General features: G+C 41.9%; 1 protein-coding gene across 5 annotated transcripts in view; it reads left to right on the top strand.

Annotated features, from left to right (window-relative positions):
- Positions 1 to 378: 378 nt before the first annotated feature.
- Ezh2 (enhancer of zeste 2 polycomb repressive complex 2 subunit) overlaps positions 379 to 21,947 on the top strand; it is a 64,285-nt gene continuing 42,716 nt past the window's right edge. For 4 of the 5 annotated variants that reach the window (XM_057765003.1, XM_057765034.1, XM_057765014.1 and 1 more), the window contains exon 1: positions 21,221 to 21,343. In XM_057765003.1, coding sequence (XP_057620986.1) covers positions 21,297 to 21,343 — 47 coding nt within the window. In that variant the 5' untranslated portion in view covers positions 21,221 to 21,296. Of the gene's footprint in view, positions 498 to 21,220; positions 21,344 to 21,947 lie in introns of those variants that run through there. The other variant, XM_057765024.1, reaches the window with a different exon arrangement.

Raw genomic sequence — 21,947 nt, forward strand, 5'->3', positions numbered from 1 at the left:
TCCGGCCGCTTCCCGCCACCCCGACCTCCCCGCCTCCCGCTCATGCGGGCTTCGGGTTCCGCCAAGCGCCGGCTCCCCGCGTGCCTGCCCACGGCTTTCCTGAGCGCTACCGCACGTTGGCAAAAGAACAAAGACGGCGACCGGGGCGCTTCCACCCAGCCAGCCGCGTTCCTCCGAGCGAGCCCTGTCACTCGCGCACGCGCTGCCGCCTGCGAGCCTCGCGCTCTCTGGGCTGGGACTCGCCCGAAAGGCTCCCAGCCCGACGGGCCCTCTGATTGGAGGGCGCCCTCTCGCATCCGCCAATCGGGGCGGCGCTTGATTGTGCTGGGGGGGGCCAAATAAAAGCGATGGCGATTGGGCTGCTGCGTTTGGCGCTCGGTCCGGTCGCGTCCGACACCCAGTGGGACATCGAAGGCAGTGGAGTCCCGGCGGCGGTGGCGGCGGCGGCGCGTGGGGGCGGCGCGCGGGAGAGGCGCGGGCTGGCGCGCGGGGCGAAGGTAGCGCTCGCGATCGGCCGTCGGCAGGCAGGGATCTGGAACGCGCCCCGGGGCGGCGGCGGCGGCGGCGGCGATCGCGGGACCTCCGCGCGGCTGCCCGGCCAGTCTCCGGCATCGCCCAAGCGGGGCTCACCCGGGCGCCGCTTTTGTGGGCGCGGTGGGAGGGCGAGGGGAGACCTTTCCGAGGGGGTCGTGAGGTGCGGGTCGGTCCACGCGGTCCCACGAGTGGACTGTGTGGGTCCCCGGAGATGCGGGCGGGAGGGGGCCGGCGGTGGGGGCTTCTGTCCGGGAGCCTGCTCCCGCCGGGCTGGGGCTGGGGGCGTTCCTGTGGCCGATCGGGGCCGGCAGCTCCGCGCCGCAAGTCTCCTTTGTGTGGCGGGGCGGCGCGAGCGCCCGGGTGGGACGGGACCTACACACAAGTTGGTGGGACCGAGCCGAGAGTCCGCACTCAGACAAAGGACAGACTGTGTCTCGGGAGGGGAGGGGAGGACGCGACACTCGGGGCTCCCGCCGCGCGGGTGGGGGCGTGGGGAGGCGCGACGCGAGCGCGAGTGGGCAGGGCTGGTCCCTGCCTGGCCCTTGCTGGGGGGCGACCGACCAGCGCCCAGCCCGGCTGCGTCGGGACTGTGCGCGAGGTGGGAACTCCCTTAGCCCCGAGGCTGACATTTCCCCGAGAGCCGGGAGTCTTCCCACAGCCTGGGGCAGCCGGTGTCCTCGCCTGGCTTTGTGCTAAGTTCGCTGGAAAAGTCGAGCTGTGTTCCCTTCTCGTGGTGGTATTGGCGTGGAGGGCTTTCTTGCCGAGTTCTCACTTCATTGTATAACTCCCTCCCTTGCACGCACTAGATCTATGCCGCAGGGCTACTTTTTGAAAATGGGAGAAATTGATAAAACACGGGCTTTCGAAAACTTGGTGAACGCCGTGGGAGTTCCACTTTCTAAAGAATCGTAATCTTAAGAAAAAAAAATTACGGGCTGTTTTGGCCACTTGTGTGCTTCTGAGAATGGCGACAGGTGCTAACGAAATCAACTGTCATTTACTCAGCTATTCCCAAATCTCCAGGGGTAGACTGTGGAAGAGATGGTAGAACTAGATGATCGAAATAAAATGCCCACGAGAAATGTGGGTTAGGCTGTAGGGTTGACAATTTCTTATTAATGGGTCATGTTTCCCTTGAACAATAGCTTTGGTGAGTCAGAAAAGACGTTTGTTGTCTAAGAAATTCGAATGTATTCTGGTCACAATTCAATGAAACTTCCTTTGTTTATCACATAGGATCGGTAGAATCTAAATTCATTTGACGTAAAAATCTGCCTTTGATATTTAAAATGCTTTACAACAACACTTTCTTAGTTTCAAGAAAGTCGTTGCCAGCTTAATTTTCTGGAATTTTAATGTCACATAAAAGATTTTAAAAAATATTTTAAAATACTAATGCTGTCACAGTTGAATGTAGTTTATGTTTCTGGCGATTTTTGAACTATTTTCTATTACCGTTCACTAATGAACATTAGCAGTGAATTCATATTTGTTCGTATAATTAACTTATAATTTTATTTGCAAGATCGTGGAAATATTTAGGTTATAATTAATTTCCTGTTCTTTTCTCTCAAGTTGGAAAAGGATTGGATTCTGGTCTTAAATGAAAAGAACTCCGCTTTTTCTCTTCGGGTGTGTTAGAGGATAAAATATTTTCCTAGACACACTTTAGGAAAATTGCATCCTAAATTCTTATTTTGATGGGACCTGAATATATTTTTTAATAAGAAAACAAACCAAAAGGAAAGCCCTGACTCTCCTTATTGCATTGTTTTATTTGATGGAGACCTAAAGTACATCTGCTAACTTATAGCTTCCTACAAATGGAGACAAAGAAATGCAGTGTCGAAGCTCTACTGCTTCTGATTTGTGGAGTGGAGCATCTCGGAACAGACGTTCCAGGTGCTGCTCCAAGTGTTGAGATTGTGGAACAAGGTTTGCATTTATTTTAAAATCCTATTGATAGTCTCATTTATTATGGTGTGAGCTAGTTGTGTAGAATTTTGGTAGAAACTTGGGTGTTAGAAATTAAAATTTTCAGTTTTGCCTGAGCATGTGATTTGTTCTCTAGTTGACATTTGCTATCTTGTACTCACCACAGATTATTTCTTAAAACCTCTTTTTGAGGAATTGGTTAAGGTTTTCGCCTTAGGTTCTGGTAGAATTGAGAGTGTTTAGGCAGTCTAGTGATAGAAAAGAAAGCCACTTGTTGATTTAGTGTAGCTAGAAGTGTTCTTTTTGGTACTGATTTTCTCTTGCATGGATACATGTAACCATTATCTTAGTGTTGGCCATGTAAAGGTTTTAGTAGATTTCCCAAATCACACATTTTCTCAAATCTGAAATTCTTTTTGCTTTAAGATGACCTTTACAGTTTGAAGTTGTATGCTCAAGAACTTTAGATTTATTTCGTTATTACCCTTTAAATAAAGAAGAAAGTAGATTTGCTTTTGAAAAACCAACAAGGAAAATTCCTCTGCTAATACAATGAATTATGGGCTAATTAGAAATGGTTTATCACTGGGCAGTGGTGACCCATGCCTGTCTTGAAAAACCAAAAAAAAAAAAAAAAAGAATTGTTTGATTAGCTTTGAAGTCTTTATGTCACTATAGATATGAAGAGTCTTTCTGTAAATTAGAAGTTACAGGTTGGTAAAATCTTTTTTTTAAATTGATTTTATTGAGCTCTACATTTTTTTCTCTGCTCCCCTCCCTGCATCTTCCCTCCTCTTCAACCCTCTCCCAAGGTCTCCATGCTCCCAATTTACTCAGGAGATCTTGTCTTTTTCTACTTCCCAGGTTGGTGAAATCTTTACAGTGGGGCAATACCTTAAATACCTTAAATCAAGAAAAAGGTCCAGCAGATTGTGGAGTGCTTTATTTTGGAGAGGCCATCCCAGAATTCCTAGGCACACTTATGTCATTTCCACAGGGTTTTATTCATATTTTTATTATAGCACATATCAAATGGTTCAGTTGTCTATGCGTCACGCTGTATGAGTGCCTTGGGACAGAGGTTCTGCACTGGTTTTGTTTGTATGCCTAACACCTAGGTTGATAGTTTCCAGAGAGCTGAGATTTTAATAATCAAACGAATTAAGGAAAGAGGAAAAGATACAGTGAAACAACTTGGCCTTTGAGTACTGGGGTTATAGACACATGCCACAGTGTTACACTTTCTGTTTTTAAGACCAGGCCTTGATTTGTAGCTGTGTCTGACCTGGAATTTGAGGTCCTTCTGCTTTAGCCTCTTGAGTACTAGGTTTGTAAATGTGCACCACCATGCTCTGCTTTTCCTTTTTTTCCTGCTTTTTCTTTCTTTCTTTTTCTTTGGAAGTGGATCTTGCTGTGTTCAGAATAACCTCAAACTATTGGCTGTCAATGATCTTTCTACCTTAGCCTCCTGAGTAGCTAAGATTATAAGCATGTGTCACTGTGCTTAGCTTGAAGGTGGCTGGTCTTATAATCGAAAGATACCGTGTTGGAATTTATGAGTTCTTTACTGTAATAACTTCAGGTAAGTTGTTTTGAAGCTAAAACTGGAGGAAGCAGTGCCAGTGTCATTATGTCACTTACTGGGTTGTGGTCTTCATCGTTCTTTGATGGTCCTGTATACAGCTGTGCACCTCTGCAATCTGCTCTTCGTTCTTTCTCAATGACAAAAGTAGAGATAAATCTAGTGAGATCTCAAAAGTTATAGAAGTTAGAGCTGATTCTTTTCTTTCTTTTTAAAAGATTTATTTATTGGGCTGTCTGGATAGCTCAGTGGACAAAAGTGCTTGCGCCAAGTCTCATGATCTGAATTTGCTTCTCCATGGACCCACATGGTGGAGAGAAGTTTGACTCCTGCAGGTTGTCCTTTGACCTCCGCACCAAACCACACACACATACACACACGCATGCAATACACAATTTAAAAATTATTTATTTGTGTGTGTGTGTGTGAGTACATGAGTGCGCGCACGCGCGTGCATGTGTGTGTAGGAAGCCAAACTTGGGTTTCCAATCCATTCAAGCTGTAGGTACAGGGATTTGCAAGATGCCTGGCTGTTAAATGGGTGATGATCAGAATGCAGGCCCTCATGATTGTGTAGCAAGTGCTCATGACTGATGAGCCATTTTATCAGCCCATGTAGCTGATAAATTTCTAAAATAATCACATAGTTCCATACTATAGCAGAATATACCTCTGTGACACAAAAATATGACAGAAATGAAGTGAGAAAAGGAATTTCTACATAATGAAATGAGGCACTGTATAATGAAGTTTTGGCCAGTGATACCATGTATATGAGCATAGTATCATAATATTGCTTAATGACAATGTAGCTGTTTCAGTTTGTCTAAGTACACTCCAGGTGTTACAAATGTATCTCTGTCATTAAACAGTTTATGACTGTGATATTAAAATATCTACTGTTGCCATATTTTTTAAAAATTGTGGTGACATGTTACTTTATTTTTAATTCATTTCTCAGCAGATGACAAAATAGTCAACGCCTACCTACACAGTAAGATATCCTGACATAAAAGGAGATTCTGACGCGTGGTGTAACTTACATGGACTTGGAGGACCTTATGCTAAGTGAAATAAGCCAGAAACAACTTTTTATTTACTTTCAAGATATGTTTGTTTTTATTTTATGTGTTTTGAGTGTTTGCTTCCTTGTGTGTATATGTACCGTGTTTCTGCCTAGAACCCACGGAGGCCAGGAGAGTGCATTCTTTATATCCTGGCACTGCCGTTACAGATGGTTTTATGAGCTCCCTTGTGGGTATTGGGAACAACTTGTCCTCTGGAAGAGTAATCTCTCTTAACTACTAAGCCATCTATTTAGCTTATTAATTTTTTTGTTGAGATTTTTTTTTTAATTTTTAAAGATATAAGCTGGGTGTGGTGGTGCATGCCTTCAGTCCCATCACTTGGAGTCAGAGGCAGGTGGATCTCTGAGTTCGAGGCCATCCTGGTCTACAAATTGAGTGTCAGAACAGATAGGACTGTTTCACAGAGAAACCTATTTTGAAAGAAACAAAACAAAAAGAATTTAAAAATAAAAATGTAATTACATCATTTTCCCCTTCCCCTTTCCTCTCTTTAAGTCCTCCCATGTACCCCTCCTTGCTCATGGTCACTTTCTCTGTTATTAGGGTGTGTGTGTGTATTTACCTAAATATATAAATACAACACACTCAGTCCATTTAATGTTATGTGTACATACATGATTTCAGGGCTGATCATTACTGGATAACTAATCTAGGGTGCTCCTCCTGATTTCCTCCCACTCAGCATTCTTCATTTGCCCGTAGTTCTCTGTTTAGGGGTGGGACCCCGAGATTTTCCTCCTCCATGTTAGTATGTCTATTGGTGTTGTACTTCAGATCTTGAGATATCATGGGTGAAGATGCTTTCTTATCACTTCTAGGAAACATAATCTCACTGCAGATTTCTTGGTTCTAAAGCTCTTAACATTTTTATTCCCCCTTTTTTGATATATTCCCTGTACTTTAGGTGCAGGAGTTGTATCAATTGGGGCTAGGCAACACATGATCACTTGTACTCTGCACTTTGACTTGGTGTAGTTTTCTGTTTGTTGAAAAGAGAAGTGTCTTCAATGAACGATGAGATCTACTCTTATCCCGCTGGGCCCTGGTGCAAGAGGTGCTGGACCTAAATGGGCTGCAAGGTTGAATGCATGCCTGGATGTGGCACGAGAAGGGTCTATTTATTTTTTGAGACAGGGTTTTACATTATAGGCTTTGCTGGTCTGAAACTTACTATATCAACTGGGCTGGTCTCAATGCTTCTGCCTCCTGAATGCTAGGATTTATAGGCATGCACCACTATACCAGCCTTGAGACAACTTTCTGTGTGTGGGGTGTATTGTATTTGTGGATATTTGTAGAAGCCATAGGTTAACATCAATGTCTTTCTCAGTTATTTTTTCATCTTATTTTTGAGTAAGATACCATCTTATTTGAAAGAGACAGTCTTTCAAACATTATAATATGTGGAGCTCACTAATGGAGCTAGGCTGTCTTGTAGCGTAGGGATTACAGACATTTAATGCCAAACCCAAGCTTTTTTTTCTTTTTTCTTTTTTGTTTTGTTCAAGACAGGGTTTCTCTGTGTAGCTTTTGGAGCCTGTCCTAGAACTTGCTTTGTAGATCAGGCTGGCCTCGAACTCACTCTCGAATTCCACCCAAGTGCTAGGATTAAAGACCGGCTACCTAAACCCAAGCTTTTTTGATTTGTTTTGTTTAGTGTGGTGCTGGGGATCTGGACCTAGGTCTTTTTGTTTACATGGCAAGCACTTTATTGACTGAGCCACCTTTACAGTTCCCTTGAATTAACTTGTTTTTGAGGCTGAGTATGTAGCTCATTAGGTAGAATGCTTGCCTAGCATTGACCCTAGCGCCACATAAAATCAGCTGTTATAGTACTTACCTTTAATTTTAGCAAATGGAGGCAGGTACGTCAGAAGTTCAAGGTAATTCTCAACTCCACAGCAAGACTAGGGGTAAGTGGATCATAAATTCAAAATAATTCTCAACTTTAACTGTGTGAGAACCCTGTTTTCAAAACAACAGGGCTGGTAAGATGACTTAATGGCTGCAAAGGAGCCTGCAACCAAGCCTGATGACTTGAGTTCATCTTAGGGACCCATGTGGCAGAAGAGAATCAACTCCTCTAAGTTCTCTTATTTCTACATATGTACTGTGCAAATACACGACCCCATATGCATAATTGTAGTAGTAGGACGCTCGTTCATTTCCTGGCCGCCCAAAATAATCACTCAGGAACTATATTAATTACAACACTGCTTGGCCTATTAGCTTAAGCATATCTTTGGTTAACCCATTTCTATTGATCTGTATATAGCCATACGGCTGTGGCTTACCTGCAAGGTTCCATTCCGTCCCGTGTCTGGTGTCTGTCTCTAGCGGGGCTACATGGCTTCTCCCTCACTCTGCCTTCTTTCCAGCAGTTCAGTCTTCCTCACCTAGCTCTATCCTACCCTATCACAAGCCAAAGTAGCTTCTTTATTCATTAACCAATAAAAGCAACACATATACAGAAGGACTTCCCATACCATATAATATGTATATACACACAAAAAATCCAAAAGTATAATTAAAGGAAAACGAAAAACCCTCAACAACTTTTAAAAGCCCTTTCAAAAAAGGTTTATTTTTATTATTTTTAATTATGTGTATGTGTGTGGGGGCATGCTTGTGAATGCAGGTGACCCCAGATTCTAGAGGTGTTGGATTCCCCTGGAAATGGAGCTCAGGCAGTTGTGAGCTGCTTGATATTAGTGTTGGGAATTGAACTTGGGTACAGTAGAATGATAGATAGTTCATGCTCTTTCTTAACTTCTGAATCCCCTTAACAACTTTGATAGAAAACAAAAATCAAATGATCCCATTTATATGAGGTAGCTAGAATAGGCAACTTCTTAGAGACTGAGTAGAGGTTATCAGTGACTCAGAAGATAGGTAATGGGTTATTGTTTAGTGAATAGGGTTTTTGTTCAGAATTATGAAATAATTCTCCAGATAGCTTAACAGTATATTGAATATATAATCAGCCTTCTAGATCCAGATTCAATTATCTTTTCCTTGAAAATACTACCAAAAATAGTTCGTGTTGAACAGATATGTTTTCTTGTTATTTTTCTCTAAGCAATACAGTATAACAGCTATGTACATACTGTTTTTATTATATTGGGTATTATATGTAATCCAGAGATGATTTGAAGTATATAGGATAGCTAGGTATTGTGGTATACACCTACTTGGGAAGCTGAGGTAGGAGATTCCCTTGAGTTCTTGAATTTAAGACCAGCCTGGGCAAAATACTGAGACGCTATCTCAATACAACAGCAGTGGGTCAGTAGATGGCTCAGTGGGTAAAGGTGTTTGCTGCCAAGTGTGACAATCTGAGTTGGCTTCCTGGAACCTACATGATGGAAGGAGTTGAAGTTACAGGCGACTGTGAGCTGCCAGGCTTGGATGTTGGGAGCCGAACTCAGGCCTTTGCAAGAACAGCATACATTCTTAATTTCTTAGCCTTTCCAGCTTCCAAATATCTTCTAATAATAAACAGTAATCTATGTTATTTGTTTAAAATTTTTATTATCTTTAATTATGCATGTGATTGTGTGTGGCTATGTGTGCATGAGCCGGCCTGGAGTTGTAGACAGTTGCGAGCTGTTTGACATGGCTACCAGGAACCAGACTCAGGTCCTTCCAGTCCTCTGCAAGAGCAGTTCATGCTCCTAACCTCTCAGCCATCTGTCTAGCCCCGATCTCTTTTTAGAAGTGTTTTTTTTTAATTTGACAGTTCCACATATATCTGTATAATGTATTTTGACAGTTTCACAATATATGTATAATGTATTTTATTTGACAATTCCACATATATCTGTATAATGTGTTTTCTTCATATTCACCCTCTATTCATATTATCCTCTTTTATCCCCCTTCTCCTCTCTTCCTCTGGACTCTTCCCCAAAAACTTTCACTCCTGCTTTTGCCCTTCCCCCTTTTAATAGTTTATTGAGCTTAATTAGGGTTGATTGCATGGACATGGGCATGAAATTTACTGGAGCATGGACAACTTAAACAATATCTACACAACTGAAGAAAATGACTCCCCTTTCTTTAGTAACCATTAATTTCCAATAACTCCTTAGCTAGGGATGAAACCTCATGAGCTCTGCTTTTGTTTTTTTGAGACAGGGTCTCATGTAGCTCAGACTAGCTAGCTTTGAACTCCTGATCCAAGGGATTAGAGTTATTTGCTAACATGCCCAGCTACTTTATTTTCTGTAGGAAAAAATAATAACAAGGACTAGAAAGACTAGAAAGAAGAGCTTGTTATTGGTAGAGAAAGGTGAGCTTGGGCGTTTGGATATTGGGTTTTAATTTAAGGTTCTGCTCTCCCTCCACTTGTTTGCTCGGGGCAGTGTAGGGAATTCAACCTAATACTTCCTGTTTGCTGCCACTGTCCTACACCCCAGCCTACAGCTTGTTTTATGTAAGGTCTACAAATTAAGAATATTAGCATTAAAGAAAAGAGTTGTAAAACAGTGCTACCCCTTCAAGAATAAATTATGTAAGGGAGACTGCTGTGTCCTCTGCCAGCCGTGGAAGAGTTACCATGTAATCCTTTACAGGAAAAATTGTTGCCCTTATCAGCACACAAAGTTATCAATCACCCTTATACATCTTTTGTCTTTATTTTTTTAAAAACTGTGTGTATGCCTGCGTTTGTGTCTCTCTATCCACCTTTATGTGGGTTTTGGTGATTGAACTCAGTTTGCTAGGTGTATGCAGCAGGAGCCTTACTGGGTGAGTTATCTTAGCATCTTTCCCCCAGGAGTCTTTTGAACATTTGTAGGGTAACTTTCTATAAGGAGAGCTTCCTTTTCAAGGTGGTGCACCGTCCAAGCTTTGAGTATTGTCACATTACTTCCTAGAATGGCATTCAGTTTTCATTTAACAGTACACTTTACTGAACTGTGATTTGTATACAACGCACAGGTTTGAAAGGTATAGGTTGAGGAGTTTTGTCAAATGTATACATCAGCACAGTCACCTATCTCGTTACCCCTCAACTGTTGATCAGATTTCTCCTGCTCAGGACTTTACATGAGCACAGTAGACTGTGTTCTTTTGTGACTGTCCTTTCATCCAGCATGTTTTTGATGTATATTTATACTGTAACTTACAGTATTGTGTTATGTGAATTTTCTAGGTTTTTGTTTGTTCGTTCTGTCTGTTGATGGACAAGTGGAACTCTTTAGTTCTTGGTTATTAAGGAAGCTGTTGCCGTTTGCATGGAATCTTATTGCCCACATTTTAGTTTTTGTTGAATAACTGCCTCCAAGTTGAATTGCGGTGACATGTTGTAAATACTGATTTCACTTCAGAAGAGACTACCACGCTTTCCCACGCTGGTTGTGCCACTTAATGTTGGCAGTTTCAGTTCTGGTGGAAATGACACAGGGTCTACAGTGTCCCCAGTCCTCACCGAGTTTGCTATTGGTAGTCCTTAAATGATGGTTGTCTTGAGACTGGGTTAGAGAGATGCTTCAGCAGTTAAGAGCCCTGGTGGCTGCTCTTCCAGAGAACCGAGTTCAATTCTCAGCCCTCACATTGTAGCTAAGAGCAATGGGTAAGTTCAATCCCAGGGAACCTAATACCCGCTCTGGTCTTTTCAGGCATTTCACACACATAATACACATACATATATGTAGGCAAAAATGATCCCTAAAAAGTTTTTAAAAATTGATGGCCATCTAATATGTTAATTATCTTATGGTAATTTTGATTTTTCTGAGGCAAGGTCTCACTCTGGCATAGGCTTGCCTAGAACTTACTGTAGTCTAGGTTGACTTTAAATTTCATCCTCAAATATTTGATTTTGGTATACTGTTTTCATTTTGTAAAATAGCAGCCTGTTCTTCTACAACAGTTAATTTTGCCCCCTAACAATTTTAGCTTTCTTCCCTCTTGTGTAAGGAGCTACCTCTGTAGGTGGTCATGCCATTCATTGTTGAGCTTAATTTTGCCATGGCTGGAGAATCAGGTAAGAAACTTGTAAAGCTAGCATTCCGGGTAATGTACAGAATAAACATTTATCTCCATCAGTCTCAGTCACTCCGTCTGTCAGGTCTTCCTGTTTATAGGAAGTATAGCTCCTATGAAAGTACTAAGGAAGCCGAGTGGTGGTGGCCCATACCTTTAATCTCAGCGCTGTCTCCAGGAGGCAGAGGCAGGCGGATCTCTGAGTTTGAGACCAGCCTGGTCTATAGAGGGAGTTCCAGGACAGCCAGGACTACACAGAAATCCTGCCTTGAAACTGCCCCCTCCCTCCACCCCCAAAAAGATAAGTAATGAATGAAAAGATTGCTATGATATAATCAATTGCTCTTTTCTGGATTATTTTACTATTTTAACATGTCAAGATGCTGTCTAGCCTGTGGTTCAAAATATTTCTTTTTCCAGGAGCAACTATCTCCCATCATCCCACTGGGGAGACTATCAAGAGGTTAATCTGCCTGTTTTGAAGACCAGTCCATACTCCATTTTTTTTTAAACCAGCCATGTCCACCCACCCTGGCTGAAGCTCACACAATCATCTCCAGCTGCTGGGCATACTCCATGACCTGTTTGGCCATCTCAGTGGAGAGGATGGGTGTCTTCTGGCTTCTACTACTGGCTGGCAAAGCTGTAAGAGTTGTTAGGACCCAGAACCCAACCTCACTTCTTGGCATAGGCTGTCACCTTTTTGGGTGTGTTGAAGAAGAGGATCTGGATAGCTTCAGCAAAAAGGATTGAACTGTTATTTAAATATTGCCCTTCCTCCTGAATGTAGAGTCTGTAAAGGGGAGCCAGCAAATGGGCTTTACTTGGCCATTTTCTATCACATAGCGACTTTGCTAACTCGTTATTTTATTATTACAAGAATTAAGTAATTATTAGACTTGATTAAAGCCAGAAAGTTTTAGAAATCCCAGCCATGAAAAACAAGAGGGGGTGGGGCAGAGGGGTGGATAAGGAAGGAAACTGACAATTCTGCAAAGTTACCAAGTGATCAAGTATATTCGTAGGAACCAAATTTATGCAAAATGTTTCAAGTTATCTTCAAGTAAGTTAAAGAAAAGTGTCAACAAGTTAAAACATTTTATCTGTTTTAGTGTTTTTTTTTTTTTTTTTTTTTTTTTTTTTTTTTTTTTTTAATCACAAAGACTGAGGACTGGAAAAGAAACAAAAACTGAGTGAGGTAGTTGATGTTCTTTAGGGAGTGGGAGAGCTGACATAAATCATTGAAGTCTTCCTTCTAGTGTTCGATGTTAATAGTCTGTAGGGAAGTTTAAGTGTATTTAGTTTGTTGACATATGAGTACCAACCATGTGCTTGTAAAAAATAGAACTAATTATTTGTTGGACCTCTACTGTGCCTACTGTAGATGAAATTTCTAAGTGAAACAGTGCTCTTTAGAAAAGACAACTCAGAACAGTGCTGGGGATAGTTTGATGGTTAAATATGTGCTTAGTATACACAGATCCCTAGGTTTAATCCACTAGAGCACCACAAAACCAAACCAAACCACATTGTAGCACGATTAATAAAAACCCAGAGACTGATACTGGGGTTCAACCTGAAGGTCAGAAAAGCAAAACAGCCAGCCACTGGCTCTTACCTCTACCTCAGTCTGAAATGGCGATCCTACCTCCAGGAATCTCAGAACGAGACTGAGAGCTGTTTCCTCCTGTTTTATAATTCTCTCTAGTGCTGGGATTAAAGGCATGTACCACTACCGCCTGGTTTCTATGGCAAACTAGTGTGGCTACTGGGATTAAAGTGTATGCCACCACTGCCTGGTCTCTAAGACTGACCAGTGCGACTGATTTACTCTCTCTCTGAACTTCAGGCAAGCTTTATTTATTAAAATACAAATGAAATATCACGATACCACGTTTATATTTTTGTGTTTTTAGAAATATATTTTAAAGTATTTATATAATTTTATGTGCCTGGGTTGTGCCTGACAGTATGCATGTATTGCATCCTGTTGGTTCAGGAGCCTACAGAGGTCAGAAGCATGGGATTCCTGGAACTGGAATTACATACAGATGATTGTGAGCTGTCATGTGGGTACTGGGAACTGAACCTCTGTCTTCTGCAAGAGAAGAGCAGTGAGCACTCTTAAATGATGAGCCTTCTCTCCTATCCTTGTTTGTTTTTGAGATAGGGTCTTAACTGTGTAACCCTGGCTGGCTTGGAACTTAATTGTGTAGGCCAGGTGGACTCAAACTGACTGGGGTTCTTCTACCTGTCTGCCTCCTGAGTACTGGGATTACAGACATGTTTGCCATCTTTTGAAAAGGATTATTTTTAATCACATGTGCATGTCTCTCTGGGGAATACATACATAAGTGATGGTACCTGCGAAGACCATCGGCATCATAGTCCCTGGAGCTTGTGTTCCAGGCAGTTGTGAGCCACCTGATGTGTGCTGGTGAAGGCGTAAATCACAAACAATCCCACACCAGTCTGGAATTATGATTAATAGGGTGGTATTTATTTAAAGGGGAAAAAACTTACAGATCACCGTCCCAGACAACAGCCCTCTGCGCAATCAGGAAGGAGTCTAGTCGCCTAGTTGCCGGAAACGGAGCAGGAAGCGAAGAGGGAAGTGGCCGCTTTTTTAAAGAGAGAGACCACACCCCAATGGGCTGGTATCTCAGCGGCTATTGGCTGGAGGAGTGGAAGGACCTCCCGAAACACCTCCCCCTTTTGTTTAAGTAAGAGAGTTCTAAACCTACTACGAAATTATAGACAATAAGTACAAATATCCTATTCTAACTAGCTTAGGTCTTATATAATAGCTTGGCCAAGTCATGAGTGGAAAGTAACTACATTTATATAGTCTTCAACCCCATCGAAGATCTGAGAAGGGAAATAATGTTACCTGAGTAATTAGGAAGTGCAATCAAACAACTTCCAAAACATGCAACAAATCACAGAGACAACTAGCTACCTGGGCAATCACCCAAGGTCACGTTTGCAGCGTTGAAGCAACCAACTTTAGCTAAGGCCTAACATAACTGACATACCATTTTCAAAGGCAAGAAAACTATCAAAACTATCTTACCCTGTCTTGGCAGGATATGACAGTCCTGTTTTTTCCATTCACGGATACTCTGTATTTCTGTCAGTGGTTGAGGTATGGGCATTTCTTTACCCAAAGGCCAGTTCAGCCAAGAGAAAGGCTCCAGGTGGAGTGTCTTTGGTGCTCAGCATTCTCTCGGGAATAGAGCGGTGTTGCCAGGAGCAATTGTGTCTCACTACCACAAAACTCCGAGTTAGATTAAAGGCCTGTGGAGTTTAAGTCCATGTGGGGAGGCAAACGATAGAGTGCGTGGGGACTTGAAGTCAATCTGAGGTGTCTAAAGGGAAAATATAAAGAACTGCAGCAAGAAAAGCCACTGCGTAATAATTTATATTAAACTGCTGGCTCCACGCACAAGGCACAGGCCGCAAGGCACAGGCCGCGGCTGAGGGAGGGAGGGCTCGCACCAAGCCGAACTGGCGGCAGGCAGCCGAGCGGGGGAAGGAGGGCTCCTAAAACCAAACGGGCGCCAGAAGAAGGCGTTTAAGTCACAAACAATCCCACACCAGTTTGGAATTATGATTAATAGGGTGGTATTTATTTAAAGAGGAAAAAACTTACAGATCACGGTCCCAGACAACAGCCCTCTGCGCAATCAGGAAGGAGTCTAGTCGCCGGAAATGGAGCAGGAAGCAGAGAGCAAGGAGGGAAGTGGCCGCTTTTTTAAAGAGAGACCACGCCCCAATGGGTTGGTATCTCAGTGGCTATTGGCTGGAGGAGCGGAAGGACCTCCCGCAACATGCTGGGAACTGAACTTGGGTCCTTTTCAAGAGCAGTAAGTGCTGTTAACAGCTGAGCCATTCGTCCAGCCCTTATGTTTACTGTTTTAAAGTGTTTGGTTCACTAATGTTAAATATATTCACACTGATGTGTAACATATCTTTAGAACTTTTATTTTTTTGTCCACAATCTTTGGAAAGTACTTTTTTACTTTTTGTTTCTGTGAGTTTTTTGACTCTTAAGTTAATGTGAAAAGAATTGTGTTTTGGGCTGAATTTCAAATATTATAACAGGCTCACACATGTTTATTAATCAAAATTAATTACTATTACAGTCAACACATTTTTGCAAGCAAGATAAATTTCATTTCTTTCTATTGTGTATAAAACAAAACAAAAAACTGCTCTATGTAATGGATTATAATGTATCGGGATTCACTCTTGAGTTGTCAATAATGCATTGATGTCTCATTAAGGAAAGAAATAAAAGCACTTCCTTTTGGAGTTGTTTAATCAACAGAGTGGTTCTTCTGCTTCATAACTGCTCTATGTTCTGTCCTCTGTCTGTTGCATGAATCTGAACCTGTACCTGCTGGAAGAGCTGTCTTGTGACTCTGTCTCTGTGTCTATTGTATGAGCTGTGTGCCTGTCATATCAGCTGTATAGGTCTGTCCTTAACAGACTGTCCTTCGCTCTGTATTTATTGAAATGCACAGAAAGCATCACATGGTGAAGGAATAGGATACTTTTAAAGAAATCTTTAACAGAGTTTTACAAGGGATTAAGTCACTGGCTCCAACTGAACCCAACTGACCCAGATAACAAACATCATTGCTTATCAACCAATAACCACAAGTTACTTTCAACCTTCATGGTAGATTTTAGGAAGTTGCTTTCAACTTCTGTATTTGCTGCTCTCAGTAAATGACATACATGTATTACTCTGGGTCAGGGGCATGGAAGAATATACAGTTTAAGATTCCAGCTATACATTAGCTTCAGTTGTAAAAGTTGATTACACGCGAAATCCAAGGCAAGTAAGGTTGGTTGTTACATTGTTCTCTTAAAGGCAGGTAAACAATGTGAGTACACAGTAGGTTAGCAGTCTTAAGTCTTAAGTGACCTCAGGGTATATTATTAACTTGGGTGTGAGGTCCACCAAAGGTTCCAGGCTTTTAGAATGGAAGAGGTGTTTTCAGAATATTGCATTGCTACACTCCGTGATTTGACAAACTTTTGGAAAGTATTGGCTTTTAGAATGGAAGAGGTGTTTTCAGAATATTGCATTGCTACACTCCGTGATTTGACAAACTTTTGGAAAGTATTTTTTGCATCCTGCTGGCTATGGAAGTGTTTTCCCTCCAAGAAGTTGTTGAGGTACTTGGAGAAGTGATGGTTGGTGAGCGCAAAGTCAGGGGAATATGGTGGATGAGGTAAAAATTCATAGCCCAATTTATTCAACTTTTGAAGTATTGGTTGTGTGATGCAGTCAGGTGTTACCGTGGAGAAAAATTGGGCTTTCTGTTGGCCAGTGCTGGCTGCAAGTGTTGTAGTTTTGGGTGTATGTTGTTGATTTGCTGAGCACACGTCTTGGACATAAAGATCTTTTCAGAATTCAGAAAGCTGTAGTAGATTGCAATGTGGCCATAACCTTTTGGTGCAAGCTTGGCTTTGGGCATTACTTTGGAGTTTCTTGGTCCTTCCATTGAGCTGGTTATCCTGGTTGTTGTGTATAATCCCCTTTTTTTTTGTATATCACAGTCAGGTGGGGAAATAGGTAAGTGCTGCATAGTCAAAGAGAGGAGAGCAGTTCAAAACATCAAGGGTTGACTTTTCATCATGAGGTACCCATTTACTGAACGTTTTCACCTTTCCAGTTTGTCTCAAATGCGGATGACCATTGGGTGGTGCACACTGAGCTCTGGCAGCTTCTTGTGTAGTTGTGAGAGGTGCTTCAGTAATTGTTTTCCGTTGGCTTTGTCAGCTTCCAATGCCAGTCACTTCATTCCTCATCTTCAAGGCTTCATCTCCTTTACATAACTTGTTAGACTGCTACTTCCTGGTACACGCTGAGCAGTTACTAGGTCAAATGTGTGCTGACGTTTCAAGCTGTCTTTGTTGCTTTGTGACCCATTTTGAACTTGAATAATGAAATCTTTTGAATTTACCTTTTGTCTAACATCATTTCAAGTAGTACAAAATAAATGCAAAATAGCAATGAGTAAGTCATAGAAAAAGACTTAAAGCAAGAAAAACACATTAAAATGATGTATAACAGAACCATGTTTATTTAACAATGTGTTCCAGGAACACAGGACAAATTTCAATAAGTTAAAAACTGAAATTACCTTCACATCAACTTTGTATGAATGAAAATGGACTATCTGTTCTCCTGTGATTGGCTTGCTTTTCTTAGTGTATGAAGTTTGTCTGTGTTGTAGGGTGTGCCACAATTTTCTTCTTTTTTTAATCAAAAAAATTGATACAGTTTATTCTGATCATGGTTGCTTCTCCCTACTAGTCCAACTCCAAATCTTTCTGTCTTTAAAAAGCAAACAGGCAAAATGAACAAACAAACAATCAAAAAATCAAAAACTAAAAACCCTAGAATTGTCTTTTTAAAAGGCATTTTACTATCCCATGATAGATATAAACCATATTTTCAAATCTGTTATATTATGAGCCAATGGACATGTGGGTAGTTTCTGTCCTTTGGCTGTTTTGAATGGTGCTGCAATGCATATTGGACAAATTCTTCCCCCTGCTCTGAATTTATTCTCCCCTAACCCTTTACTCTGGCTCCTCTTGCTTTATGTCCCGTATGCTGGCTGTGATTGGAATTCTTTTGGTTATATATTCATTCAAATGGGAGACTGCTCAGTCACAAGGTGATTCTCTTTAAGTTTTGAGGAACTTCAGCACTATTTTCTATAATGAGTATGCCATTTTACAGCCCCTCCTTACCACACCTCCTCCGACACAAAGGTTCCAGTTATGTACCCTAGGCTGGCCTTGAATTCAATATGTAGCCTAGGTGACCTTAAACTTAGGGTTAACCCCTTGCCTCCTAACTATTGGGATTACAAGCATGTTCCACTATACCTGCTAAGTATTTTGAGACAGAGTCTTCCTACTTCTCTCATGCTGGTCTTGAACTCATGATTTTCTTGCCTCCACCATCTCCAGCTTGTTTATGTGTTGTCATTTTCAGTTTATTTTTCTGTTCTTTGTATAGTGGTCGTCCAAATGTGTATGTGGGTTTTGTTGTTTTTAGATAGTCTCACTGTGTAGCTCTGGAACTCAATATGTAGACCAGACTAGCCTGGAGCTCTGCCTTCCAAGTGCTGGGATAGGCAAGTACCACCATGCCTGACTTGTTTGTTTTGATTGCACTAGGGCTTCTCAACATCTTTTCACGTGCTTTTGCTCTTCAATATTTTACTTTTGAATTTGTTGAAAATCATGCATGTTAGTGTAAAAGTAAATCTACACTTAACTGGGGAAAGGAGCATCTTCTCAAGTATATATAAAAAATTGTCTTGGGTGGGTGAGATAGCTCAGTCAGTAAAGTACTTTACATAAGCATGGAGACCTGAGTTTGATCCTGAGAATCAATATGAAAAAGCTGGGTGTTATGGTGCATGCTTGTCAAACCAGGGTTGTGGAGGCAACCTAACCTCGTCATTGAGTTTCTTGTTTTGGAAAACAGGGTGGTTGGTACCTGAGGAACTATACTCAGGTTAATACAGGCTATGCATACATGCATACACACCTGCACACACACACATGTACCCACATGAGCATGCAGATACACATACACATGTTGACAGTTTGCATTATGTGAACTTTATAAGTTCTTTTAATTTGTCTATCATTAGGCCGGGCGGTGGTGGCACACGCCTTTAATCCCAGCACTCGGGAGGCAGAGGCAGGCGGATCTCTGTGAGTTCGAAACCAGCCTGGTCTACAAGAGCTAGTTCCAGGAGAGGCTCCAAAACCACAGAGAAACCCTGTCTCGAAAAACCAAAAAAAAAAAAAATTTGTCTATCATTTGGTAGCAAAAAGCTACAGTAGTATTTGAAATTCTAATTTAGATGTATTATATTCAAATTGTTTTATAGTATAAACAAAGTTGACAAGTTTATTTTTAAATTCCTAACTTGTTTTATAAGATATGTGGCTGTCAAAAATATTTAAGAGCCAGGTGGTGGTGGCGCACGCCTTTAATCCCAGCACTCAGGAGGCAGAGGCAGGCGGATCTTTGAGTCCAAGCCCAGCCTGGTCTACAGAGTTTTCCAGGACAGCCAGGGCTACCCAAAGAAATCCTGTCTTGAGACCCCCCTCCCACCCTAAACAAACAACAACAAACACAGGAATGGGGGCTACAGAGATGACTCAGTGGTTAAGAGCACTGACTGCTCTTCAGAGGAATCGGGTTCAATTCCCAGCATCCACATGGCAGCTCACAACTGTCTGTAACTCTAGTTCCAGGGTAATCTGTCACCCTCACACAACACACATACAGACAGAACACCAGTGCACATAAAATAAAGATAAATAAATCTTTAAAAAATATTTTAGAGTCAGGGAAGGTGGGGGAAGTAACCTTTCTAAATTAATCAGTGCGGACTTGTAGCTAATTGAAATGCTGCTTGGACAGCTAGAGGAAGTCAGTGTTAGAGTTATCCCATTTCTCTCCTTAAGTAATTTTATGTCTTTGGAGAGTATTTGCCTACCAGAAACAGAAAGCTTAAGTATGCATAAAGATAATGCTTATTTTTTCCTTTATTTTGAGAACATGGTCTCATGTAACTGAGGCTAGCCCTGAACTGCCTGTCCTGCTTGCCTTGAATTACAGGCATTCACTGCTATTTCCATCGACTGTTAAATAAAAATAATTTCTCGGAGGGTCTGCTGAAAAAAATTGAACATTCTGACCAAAAGCAAAAAAAATGAGAAAGAAAGGTCTTATTTGGCCTAAATTTCTACACCAAAAACTATCCCTGAGGAAAGTGAGGACAGGGACTCAAGACAGGAGCATGGAGGCAGGAACTGAGGAGAGACCGTGGAGGAGCTGCATGAATGGCTTGGTCCTCATAGCTTGCTCAGCTTACTTTCTGTAATGCCATTTTTTTTTTAATTATATATGCAGTGTTTTGCCTGCAGGCCAGAGGAGGGCACCAGATCTCATTACAGATGGTGTGAACCATCTTATGGGTGCTAGGAATTGAACTCAGGACCTCTTGAGGCTAACAGCTGCCATCAAAACATTTAAATATTAAAATGCAATTGAAAAAGGCTGGTGAGATAGCTGAAGAGGTTAAGGTGCTTGCTGCCAAGCCCACAAACTGAGTTCAGTCCCTGGGACCTTCATGGTGGAAAGAACTGAAAGATGTCCTCTGACCTCCACATGCACCATGGCAAGCGTGTACCCATACACACAAAAGAAATACTAAAAAGTGCTGTTGGAGACAGATGTGTTTTTCAAAATATGTCCTTTTATGGCAGCCTTGTACTATAAAAACTTTTATTTTATTGTCTTCATAACAACAAAATCAGCTCAGAACTGGATCACTTGGCCCCTTCTCTTATTGTCCCCCGCCCCTTCAGAATGCTTGAATCTTTTACTAGCCAGCATCATCTTAGAGCAGCAGTTAGGCTCAGCATACTCAAGCCGGCACAAGCTTCTTTGTAGTTTTAGTCTTTTTTCAGAAAGCAGGCTTAGTGTGCCCATTGTAGCTACTCTTTCCTATCGTGATGCCTCTTTCCCTGGGCATACAGAGAATCCTTGCCCTTCATGTGTTGTGGCACTTCATGGGGCTGCTTCTTAGTGCGTATCTTGCAGAAAGTCTGGTGGGTCTTAGGCCATTTACAGGGTGATATTGACACAGAAAGGCCAAAGAGTATTTTTTAAAGGTAAAAACCACGGAGAATCTTATACTTTTTTGGGGGTTGGATTTGACCCTATTTAGTCTGATATTTAGTTAAGAGTCATGGTTAAAGCTGCTAATTTAGTTGGAAAGATAAGTAGTTTGTGTATCAGTTTTCCAGTCAAGTACAAAAAGAAATATTTATTAGGCAAGAGAAAATAATAACTGCTGTCTTGATTAGCAAGGACTTTAAAGAAGGTATCAAGGGCCACAGTACTGCGGGAACTACTCTTTCAATTCTTGTAGTCTCTTAGTTGTTGGCAGCTGGGTAAGGAGAGTCAGGTGTGTCTTTTAGGCAAAGCTTATATATTCCATGGTGTGTTTTGCACCTGATTTCCTTGGGAAGCATAGAATCCCTGGGATGGTGTTGTCTGGTCACTTAGAGGTTGAAAGCTGTGATTTTACCACTTCATAGGGGCTTCCATCCTTATGGAACAAAAAGGGAAAATGGAGGAAGCGTTTGGTGCAGAACCGAGGTACTGTTCAGCTGTTCTTTGTGATGATGGTAACACAAGCTTTGAAAAGCCAGCCAACATGAGTTGATGTAATTGTATATATGGTCTCAGTACTAAGTGTCAGATACCATCTGTGATGGTTGGAAAACCTAACCCAAAGTAGTTTGTTGTGTGTGTGTGTTTGCGGGGGGGGGGGTTGCATGTATTTTTTTTAAGCTCATATAACTGAGCAGTTATTGAAATTGATTTTACTCTTCGCTTGATGGTAGGGCTCGAGTGTTGTCATTAGAATAGCTCAGCCAGGATCTTACGTGTCCCTGAGATTCATGCTCCTTTCTCCTGGCTTCTTAGGAATTGGGCACATTTCCTTTTTCTTCATTTCTTTCTTTGTCCTTTCCCCTTCCTTTTCCTCTCCTCCCCTCTCCTCTCCTCTCCTCCCCTCCCCTCCCCTCTCCTCCTCTCCTCCCCTCTGCTCCTCTCCTCTCCACTCTCTCCCCTCTGCTCCTCTCCTCTCCCTTTTCCTCTTTTCTTCCCTCTTTCTGGCTTCTGCATAGATAGTCCAGGATGTCCACCTTTCCTTTTCTTCCTTGCAGCAGAGCTAAACCTTACAAGTGGTGTGTTAATA

The sequence above is a fragment of the Chionomys nivalis genome, chromosome 1 (assembly GCF_950005125.1).
Source record: "Chionomys nivalis chromosome 1, mChiNiv1.1, whole genome shotgun sequence".
In the NCBI taxonomy this organism is placed as follows: Eukaryota; Metazoa; Chordata; class Mammalia; order Rodentia; family Cricetidae; genus Chionomys; species Chionomys nivalis.